The following is a 10,858-nucleotide window of genomic DNA, read 5'->3' as shown; positions in this document are numbered from 1 at the left end:
GTATGAACTCATCAAAGGTATGGAACTCCAGAACATTCTATGTTCATTTTATGTTCTAAAAAAAAAAAAAACACTGAAAGGACACATTCTCAAAAGTTATATATATATAATATATACACAAGTACCGTTTTAAAAAAAAAAAAATCTGTTGTTGGTTTTTTCCTCCAGTTGGATTTTTGAGCTTCTCTGTACAGAATACTTATACATGTATGACAGAAACTTGAAGCCACCAGTGCACACACACTGAGAATGGCAGGAAAACTTAAGAAATAAAAAAAATTGTATACTAATAGATTCTTGAAAAAGCCATTTTATGGATTTTAATGTGGAAATTTTACTCATTTTGAGGAAAAAGACACATCAGACACAAATTATTGTTATGTGTCAGACCATGGCTACGTTCACACTGCAGACAACAGCAGGCCAAATCTGAACAGTGTAAACAACCCGTTCACACACTGGCAATAGAAATTGATGAATAAATGAAAATAATACATAAAATGTTTCAAAATCTTACATATGTAACCTTTAAACTGGTCATGGAAACGCAAAACTTAGTGGACGCTGTTTCTGTGCTGCAGGTTACAGAGAAGTTAGTCCGAGCCGTAATGTGCCTTCATTTAATTAAACAGTTTTTATAGTCTTTATAGATTATATAGAATAAGCATATCATTTTGTTAAAGGTTGTTGCTGAGTATCTTCTGCATGCTTCATTCAAACAGTAAACACACAACAAGTTCACTTTTTTTTTGCCATGAATGCATTCATATCTTTATTGTTACAGTAGGAAGTAGTTAACACATTAGATTTACAACTGTGATCACATGAATTTCATGTCAACAAAGAAGTAAGCAGTGCCTCAAAGCTTACAGAGAAGGTTTTACTGATAGAAGAATCACATGGTCCCATAATCCTTGTACAATACATTTTTAGCATCCAATCATCTCTGCTATTTAAGATCGAACTTGTGGGGCGTAAAAATTTTTGTCCCACTTAAATTGCACCATGCGGAGAATTTTATTAAGCTCTTTCAAGACGCTCTCCCTTGCTTGTTCCCTGTTCGCATCCGTGCACGTTGGAGATTTTGGTTGTGCTTGCTCTCTCACTTCCTTCTCATTTTTGAGCAAATTGCTCACGCTCTCAGCTTCGGCACAGTTTCCATACGGCCATACCTTTGTGTCACTTGGTGTCAAACCAAACAAGTTTTCACACGATCTGCACGGAAGCATTTCTCCCCCTTTAGTGAGGCTGAACGCCTCGCACCTGACCTGCTTTGGAAGCTTGATGGTTCCATCAAAATAAAGCTTCTTCTCTTTGTTTGGATAGTAGGTCATCACTGCACCAGCCACGTAACTGTCCCAGTTGCTCAGACAAGATGCAGCGATCATGATTCGTCCGGGATTAGGACCGGAGGTGGACATGGAGACTCCGTAGTATGTGTGTGAATTGCGGGTCTTGTTTGGCTGAGAGACGCAAATGGTGCTGGAGATCAGATCTGTTGCTTCATCCTCCTTCAGTTTAACAATGAGCTCTCGCAGCTTCTTTACTATTTGGTCTTCCTTCTCTTGTCCAGTCAGGAGTACAATCTGCAAGCAATCACAAATACTTTCAAGCTGCTGTTATCCCTAAACGTGGTATCATTTACTGAGTCATGCTTTGCCTTTAAACACTATGATTGGGGTGAAGAGGCAGCTATACACAGCTTGACAAGTAACAGAACTGTATTATCCTTTGACAAACTATAGTCTTACCATGTCCAGCACACATGAGATTGGACTCCGCTTGGGTACTTGAGAGGAGTAGAGTTCAAAGGGCCGAGGGTAGCGGCCCTTCAGCTTGTTCAGCATGTCATCATCACTCACAATATCTTTTGGAGAATATGGTGGAGTGAAGATCCCTCCCAGAAAGAAGATGCTGTGGAGAACCTGTTGATTTAAAACACATTGAAGTAGATGTATTTTTTGTTTTGAAAAGCATCATGTATCCTAAATACACAATAACACAGGCGTCTCACACTCAAATTGGCTTGGGGCCACTACTGCTAATGTCATCTCGTAGGAGGGCCACTTTAACATTTAAGTACAAAAAAATATTCTGTAAATGTCATCTGCTCTCTTCTTATCAACCCTTTGCACACATTTGCAGGCACCTCTGACCTTTTTTATTATTTTGCACCAAACAAATAAAAAAAAATTCATTTTTCAAAAAAATGTTCATTACTTTAATTCATTCTCTACTTTATTTTGGTGTTTTAGTGTTTACTCACAAAATATTTGACACTCACACAAATGCTGCTCCACCTCTTCCTTTTTAAATCAACTTTATTATAGTTTACACATACCGCTCCCTCTCCATGTATCACAAGACAGTGGTCTGTCCCTCCTGTCAGCAGGCGGTTTCCATAAAGCTTTCCAACTTCACAATGAGGTCGCATGAGTGAAACCTGCCTGCTATCCATCCATGAGATAACGTCTCTCTCTCTCTCTCTCTCTCTCTCTCTCTCTCTGTTTCTCTGCAAAATACCAAACCACTCCCTGACTGTGAAAAAAAATTTGTGTTTGTCAAAGACTGAATAACTCCCTGTGGAATAAAATCGTTGTGTCAGCTGATTTATGGAGATAGCGATCAAACTAATTATAGCGAATATCAATCGGGTCACCCTTTAACTCATTTAACTAATAATAATAACGCGGGCTACATTCTATTATAATATATATTATATATTTGATATAATGTAGCGGGCCGGCAGTTTGAGACCCGTGCTATAACACAACGATACATTATGTAAAAAAACATACAATTTCAAATGATCACCACACTTTCCATCAGACATACCTCATCTACCAACACTGACGGATGTCGTGGACTCAGTCCCACCATTTCCTCGATAATCCAGAAAGCATTCCTTCTGAAAGTCTCTCTCTTTTTCAGAAATGCTTCCTCTCTATAAAGAACAAACATAGTTATAGTTGGGAGGGAATTAGACTGCAGAAGGCAGCAGTAACCAACTGTGCTTCAGTAAATCGGCTGACTCACTTCGTCATCTTGTGTGCAGCAGCCTGATGCAAATGGAAACACCACACATTACAACAGTTAGTTCACTGGCGACAGAAAATAAATCAGCTGTGTAGAATTTAATCATAATGCTGTAAAATAACTGCAAAGAACCAAAACAGCAACTACTCACCATTGTAGCTCAAGAGAAGATGAAAGAGAAAGTAAGAAATACCCCCCCCATACCAAGCACCACTCCTTATTTATTGTCATTTAGAAACCGAACAGCCACTGAATGCTTACACAAATAGATTGGAGAGATATTTATCATGTGATTGTTCTCCTGCATGTCAAAGTACTGATTTCCCCACTACAAGACAGAGAATGAAGTCTTTCAGTACACCATGCTCATAGTTACAGCTAATCTGGCACTCCTGCATGTTTTATGATTGTCTGACTTGTACATGAACACAACTTGTAGCTGTGACTGGCACATATAGTTCAGGGTTTAATTGTGTCTGTCGGTCCCATTTTTGCAATTATTTCTGTATTTTGTGGGGTCTGGATGTATCTTCTCCTTTCAGTTATTAAAGCAAGTCACCAAGTTCAGTCTAAAACCAATTTCCCTTATATCTTGTGCTTTGTTGTTCATTACAACCTCCCCTGTTAAATGAATATGCATTCATTAAACTTTACAATACCACAAAGGAATAATATATTTATTTAATGTGTTTAAAAGGTTAAAAAGAATAATATCTGGCCAATAGGAGCCCCAGTTAATTCTCTGTGGTTCGCAAAAATAAGTTAATATAATTTCTGTTGATCCTCCTTTGATATTGTTTATAATATCAAGAGAAAAATGTTACAGTGAATTTTGTTGTAGCAGGAAGCTTTGACAAGTTCTTTCATTGTCTCCAGGGTGTAAAAAAAAAGGACTCCAGTTTCCCATAATCACCTAGTTATCAGATATCTCACATCATTTTCAAAAACCATACACTGACTCTGCATCCATCACATTCATTTCCCGGATTCATTCAGAGTTTTCCTTGATGATTCCAACAAAAAAGTAAACGTGCTTAGATTAAGAACCACTGAGTCATTATTTGTTTTCATGGTTTATTTACAATTTTTTTTTTTTACACGTATCAAACAACTGTCAAGGCAAACAAAATGCATCCGTTGCTGGCTCCTGGAGAGAGACAGAGGAAACAAATTACATCACTTAATATCATAAAGACTAAATATAAATATATATATATATACATATAAAACTTTCTTAGGAAGTTTTTTATCTTTAACCTGCAGCAAAGATAACTCACATTAGGATTTGAGACTCTGCAGGAATTTGGACTTTTCTGCTGTCACCAGTTTATGATGCGCTTGGTCCAAACTCTTCCCCACATCGCCCTTCTTCACTTTATCCCAGTCCTCCTTACTCTACACACAACAGAAGAAAACCCTGTTAATGTCCACAAGTGACCAATCATCAAAGGCAAAGCCCTGCTTGTTCCCAGCAACTGAACTGTAACCTCTCACCATATGTTTGAAGGCCTCTCCTTCGTAATAGCTCCTGGATGCTGGATACTCTATCCCCTCGGCACATAGCTGCTCAAAGCATGAAGCCACCTCATGAAGCTCCTCTCCATCGTAGGCGTACATCTTTCTGTCCTCGCAGGTCATCAGAACCAGCTGGTCACACGGGAACGAGGTCCCCTCCACTACGCCGACAACCTGCATGTTGACGATCTCTGGAAGGAAGAATTTCCCCCACCCATTCACCTCATCATGCTTCCCTCTGTAAATGGTGTCATCCAGGTCTCCTATCTCCATTATGGCACCAGCTGGACCGTTTAAGGCGAACGTTTTGTGTTTGTATCTGAACACAAAGTCTGACATCTGTGTAAGGTAATCTGGATCTGGAACGCAAGAAGAGTTTTATAGAAAATACTTATCATAGAAGGTTTTTATGATGTGTGCAGTGTAACCTTCACATAGCCTACCTCTCTTCATTTGCAGTGAAGCAAGCATATCAGATGCTGGGCTGAAAGATAGAAAGGTTTACAAAAACATGGCAGCATAGCATCAGTACAAGAAACAAGACTCAGCTTTCTTCACAGGTATCCTGTTATATGTCATAACTCATGTAGACCTCCATGATCAGAACATAAAACTGGTTCTTACGGGCAAAGCGTCGCCATCCTTCCTCTGAGTCTCTGCCACCTAAAACAACATTGCATTATTAACAGTAGTGGTGGAAAAATAGTCAAAACCTTTCATAGAAATACAATAGAATACTGTATTACAGTTGGCTCTTGGCTTTCAGTGCGTTATGTTATATATTACGCACAATGTATCAGCAAAGAAATAGTCCCTTTCCTCTAACAGCAAAATCGAAAGTAACAGAAGTCGACATTTGTTCTTCCTCTTCATACTAAATGTGAAAACTATAATCGCATTTAAGGATTTTAAATTCGTAAACAATGTTTAGATAGCTGCGTAACAGGCACAACACTGTTTTCCATAATCACCAATAATGTTACTCAATTATTTTAACAGACATGGCGGACTTAAATCTAATTATTAACAAATAAATATAAATAAATATAAAGTCTGACACAAATATAATATAACAAACAAAGTCCAATAAGAGTTAGTTACCACAGCTGGAGTACAGACTGAATGATCCTCAAGTAAATGACGCTATCAGCTCACAGTTTGGGTCTGTTTGTACTCTCGCCACTCCCCGCTCCGGTGCTGCCTTCAAGTTCTCCTCACATGTTGGTCTGATTTCCATCGGACAGCAGGAGGACTAATGAACCTCTCAAAGCTTCACTCGTTTTTAATTTCTTATTTCCAAAACACTTCAGAGAAACTCCTGTAAATGGTGTCTTTCTTCGTTCTACGACGTTAAGCAGTTTATGTATGTAAGGTTTATTCTACAGACGTAAATAACAATATGTCCCAGTGTCTCTGAAGGCAACACGAGAATGTGACGCAGATCTTATAATCTAACCAGTAAATATTTTACATGTATTTTGGATTCAATTTACTTTGTCGACATCTTCCTTTAAAGTCTTATCAGTTAAAATTCCCATATAAAAAAATAAAATGTAATTAAATTTTCTAAAAGGGGGCGGGTCTAAACGAGGAAACTGACGTTAGTTTGACGTAACTACGCTAACCTATGTAGTCAGCTGCTGCCATAAATGTCTAAATGTTTGTGTGTGGTGATGTTTTGCTCTGAGCTGCTGAATTAAAACTCCTCTTCTTCCTCTCTCATGTCTCCTGTAGTGATCTTGTGTTCATCCTGCTCCCTGCAGGTCCTCTCATCTCAACCCAGGACAATCCTCCATCTCTGTAGCAGTCACTCAGCATTTATATTATATTATTTTATCTGTAGACTCATGTTTTAGTACAAGTTTGTCCATCAGTGTAGTTACACACAGCTGCAAAGGTGACCCATTCCTTTATATTTATTTAATGAGTCATTTACTGAAAACAGTGCGTCCTCTGATTTTATAAATACTGTCAATGGTTTTAGTCCAACAAAAAAAGCCAGTGGAGTGACGCCTTCAGTCTCATGCCTTTTCTTTCATCGTTTCTATGTGATGAAACATTATGACCACTCAGGTCTAGGACACATTAAGCTGGTGGTCATAATGTTTAATGTCATTGGTGTATAACCAGGTAATTGATAACTGATAAGAGGTTTAAAACATTAAGAGAGAGGAGTCTAGATGAGATGGAGTTAGGAATTATCACATTGTTTACCTCTGCATGTGAAGTATGGTAGGAAGTTAATTTCTAAGATGTATACAGGAGCTCAAAAGGAGATTACATTATGTTTAAAAGAAAAGTGGGAGAAAGAGGCAAACATTGTGATATTGGTGGATAACTGGAAAACAACCTGCTCTTCGCTATCTTGATGATCATGAACTCCAGCACATAAGAAAAACCAAGATGTGTGGAGAGGATACTGAGGGTGAAATGTCCACTCACGTTTAACATACTATACCTCAGGGAAATGAACACAGGACACAAGATTAGGAGACACATGTATGTTTATGATAATGTCAATTGCAAGCAACAAAGCTGTAACTAGAAAATGGCTAGGAGCTGCGATAGGATAGGTGTGAGGGGTATAAAAAGGGAGAGAATTATTATATTAGAGTATTTTAATGTGCTTTTTTAAATTAGTTTTTTCCCTTCTTTGTTTTTCTTTACTTTTCTTCTCTCTCCAGTTATTTAGCAAATTTTAAAAGAACATCTGAGTGTGTATAAAAGGTTGCGGATGTGCACCTAAAGGTAAAACTGGAGAGATAAATAGGATTATACACAAGTATATTGAAAGAGACATACAGCTACATCTCAACGATCTGTTCCAACATGGTAATTTATTAAATAAATTTTTAAATTTAAATAAAAATAAATAAATAATCAAATAAATCATGCCATAGAAGTATTTTGCACAATCCATCTTACATTTCTAAAGGGGAACATGTACAGAACAATTGCCCCACTAGGTGGCAATACAGCATCAAAACAAACCGATGGAGCTCAGCAACGCCACAGCCCTTAGCAACCACATAGCTCCACATCGACAACGTAAAGTGGGCAGACTGTCGCAAACACGCCGAGCGTTATGATGAATATGACAAGCCACATATTCTGTTTTATTGTTTTTATCTCATTGTAAGTCAAATACGATATAAGATTAACACGCATGCTGTGTAGAAACTGTAGTTTAAGCCTGATTATGTTTATGTTTGTTTGGTAGTATTTTTGTGCCAGTTGCTGCAGTGAATTTGGTCTCTGTATCCGGTTCGCCTACCAAATTAAAGGTTCGTCTTACATCGTGCATACCACATAACAGAATACAGCTGATGAAATACAGCTGTAAAATTACTTTAAACTATATTTAAATACTTTAAAGTATATTTTTAAATACTTTAAAGTATATTTAATACTTTAAATACTTTAAAGTATATTTTTCTTCTAAGTATGTTTTTTTAAAACCATAATACAAGTCTTACGAACTTTTGGTTTTACTTTTGATTTCATAATGAGTTTTTTTTTTTAGTTTTTTTTTACAGCAACTCCACAAAAAGTGATTTTCTGTTGCAGGCCAGGGTATCTTTCCACTTTCCAATCACAGTAGGCAGGAATGTGCCATATTGTTTTCCTGTAAATGACAACCTTGCTATCTTTGACTCAGTTTGAAATAATAAACAATAGAAAAAGTCTTCTAAAATATTCTTAAACACAGTACATCACTTAACTGTTAACTGTTATCGAAATTCTGTTACTGGATAGTGTAACTTTAGAGAAATAGTAGAAAAACAAAGAAAAATGTCATCGCTACACAGGCTTGGGAAGTAACAGATTACATGTAACTGAGTTATGTAATCAGGATAGAAAAAAGGTAACTGTAATCCATTACAGTTACAGAAAAACAATGTGATCAGAGTACAGTTATATTTAGTAAAAATGGGGATTATTTAGCAGTTTTTCTTTAAAAATACGCTGATTATAAATTTTTTACATTACATTATTTTACCATTTGCATTGTTCTGTTGTCTTATCTTATGTTGTCTTGCATCAGTATTTCTAATTGACACTTCTTTTCTCTTGTTTGTATTTACATTACATAAACCAAAAGTAATGTAAAGTAAAGTTGTGATACGTTACTGACTAAATTTTTTTTTTTTTACCAGATAATTACTAATTGTATTAGATCACAATTTTAAAACAACCCTCCCAACCCCTGCTGCTACACTCGTGCAGCTGTTTTTCTAACCTTGTGCTTCCAGGCTGAGCTCTCTCTTATTTTGAAATAAATCCGACGCTGCTCTGACAGGAAGTTGACGCATTGACGTCCACTGTGGAGACGCGGCGTCAGTGACAGTTGCTCTTCACACAGGTGAGTGAGGTGAGGGGTCTTCAGTTTGTCGACGTCTTGAACTCACATTCATCAGGTATTCACGCGTTTATTCTCCGTTACGTGAGGCTTCTGTAACCGGGCAGGCTTCTGGGAGGACGAGGCGTTTCTGTCACATGAGGAGGAGGAGGAGGAGGAGGAGGAGGAGAAACGAAGGCTTGGAAAAAAAAACAAAAAATAATAGAAATAGGCTTTTTTTTGGACAGCTAGCGTTTGAGCTAACTCAGCCAGGTAAGGTCGAGTGATACGGTAGTGTTTGCCGAGCACAACCGGAGGCGTTGTGCGGACATTATTAATGCTGTTTGCCGCGTAGTTCGCCTTCAGTGTGTCGGAGCCAGCAGGGCAGCTCAAAGTGCACAGGGAGTAGCGTTACTGGAGGTATTTTGTTTGCTCTCTAGCAGCCAGGAAAAGAAGCCACTGACAAAAAGCATCCGCCTCTGGTGTTTTAATAGCCTGCTGTTGTTGTTGTCTGTGATATAGCTGCTGGGAATGCCCTCTGGTTCTCCCGCAGGAGCTGCAGGAGTGGAAGTAGAGGCCCAGCTGCACCAGGAGCTCTCTGGGACTGCACAGCTCTCCTCTGGCATGGACTAATTTTCGGAAAGTTTTGCCACAACACGCCTACCTACATACCTACCTACCTACCGCCGTCCATTTTGCATCTATCTCGTTACACCTTGCCAGAGTTGGTTGTCATGGGGTTGAGCATTGGATGCCAGCGGGAGATGTTCAGCTCATGACTGAGAGACCATGAAGCAGCCAGGGAAGTGACCTCGGTGGACACGACCCCCTCACTGGCACCATGGCGTCCAAGGAGAGACTGTATGAGGTCTGGATGCTCTACTGCACTAAGGTAAGACACACACACACACACAGCCCAGGGAAATGTCTTGAGGTGGAGTAATGGACAGTATGATGACATTTCCTCCCTGGTTAAGAGGTTATTCTTTCTTGCCGCTGAGCTTAAATGCAGTGGCAGACTATAGTTAGCAGTAATTCATGTATCACTATGAGATTTCAAAGCTATAGCAGTCAGATTGCCATTGTTTTGTGGCATCTTTTTATACTACATTACACTTTTTCCGGCTACAGAAGCCTCTGAAACAGCATGTAAAACATTATAGGGCTCTAAAACACTCCAGTTCATGAAATTGCTTGCAGATCTTAAAGGATCTATTGGTAGGGGACTCATTAGGCTCATAAATGAATAATTACTTCGCAGAGAGCCAATGTAACTTTAATGTTACTGGTGCATGTAGGCCGCTGCTCTGTTTTTACAGTGGAGCTGAATGAATGACACTCTCGTAGAGACAGCACCCCTTGAGTCAGCTGTTGGGTAGATTTAATTCACTTGGCGATAAAGCGTGCACTCGTCCTGGCGTCCAATCAAAGCGCCCCGCCTGAGCCTCTCCTCACGTGAGCCTGGCTGCAGTCGCACACATACTTCCCTCAGTAATCTCTCACAGTAACACACACACACACACACACACACACACACACAGTACTCAACCCTCTCTGAGGTATTCACCCCCTTAAAAGCAAAGCTGCTGTCTGCAAGTTTAGGCTATAACGTCGAATAATCCTCACCCTGAGAAGTATGGAAGCTTTCAGGCTCACATAAATGAATATCTAATGCTGGTGGTGTTTGGGGTTTATAACAGAAGTATTCAGACACACTGCCACCCACGCGCACTTGTCACGGCCACTTGTGAAAATGCCAGCAATCGCTGCAAGTGTACACATTGCATTTGTTCTAGCAGGAATGTGTATTTGCATTGACTAAGCATTACACTGCGAGGCGGGATCATTTCATTTCATCCTGGCTGTGAGCCAGGGTCCGCTGGGCCAATGTTTCTCCCTGCGTGAGGCGAAAGAGACGCTGCGAGAGAAGCTTTTAAATATATATGTGTAGCTCTGTGTGTGTCTCTC

General features: G+C 39.1%; 2 protein-coding genes across 2 annotated transcripts in view; one reads left to right on the top strand and one right to left on the bottom strand.

Moving 5' to 3' along the window:
* Positions 1-757: 757 nt before the first annotated feature.
* Positions 758-3,255, bottom strand: LOC118339840. Its single transcript, XM_035677615.1, has 5 exons — positions 3,188-3,255; positions 3,037-3,059; positions 2,836-2,944; positions 1,752-1,925; positions 758-1,586 (listed from the first exon to the last, which is right to left on the bottom strand). Exons 1-5 carry the CDS (start codon positions 3,188-3,190, stop codon positions 954-956), a joined length of 942 nt encoding a protein of 313 aa, XP_035533508.1. The 5' UTR covers positions 3,191-3,255; the 3' UTR covers positions 758-953.
* Positions 3,256-8,849: 5,594 nt separating this feature from the next.
* The window catches only part of nbeal1 (neurobeachin-like 1), a 38,470-nt gene continuing 36,461 nt past the window's right edge, over positions 8,850-10,858 (top strand). Inside the window, 2 exon segments of the mRNA XM_035678065.1 lie at positions 8,850-8,914; positions 9,444-9,782. Of these exon segments, the coding sequence (XP_035533958.1) occupies positions 9,732-9,782 (51 nt within the window). The 5' untranslated portion in view covers positions 8,850-8,914; positions 9,444-9,731.

Source organism: Morone saxatilis, unplaced genomic scaffold (genome assembly GCF_004916995.1).
Source record: "Morone saxatilis isolate NCDOM2014 unplaced genomic scaffold, NCSU_SB_2.0 Contig6, whole genome shotgun sequence".
Lineage (NCBI taxonomy): Eukaryota > Metazoa > Chordata > Actinopteri > Moronidae > Morone > Morone saxatilis.
Note: the sequence above shows the minus strand (reverse complement) of the source record. Positions and strands in the feature narration are given on the sequence as shown.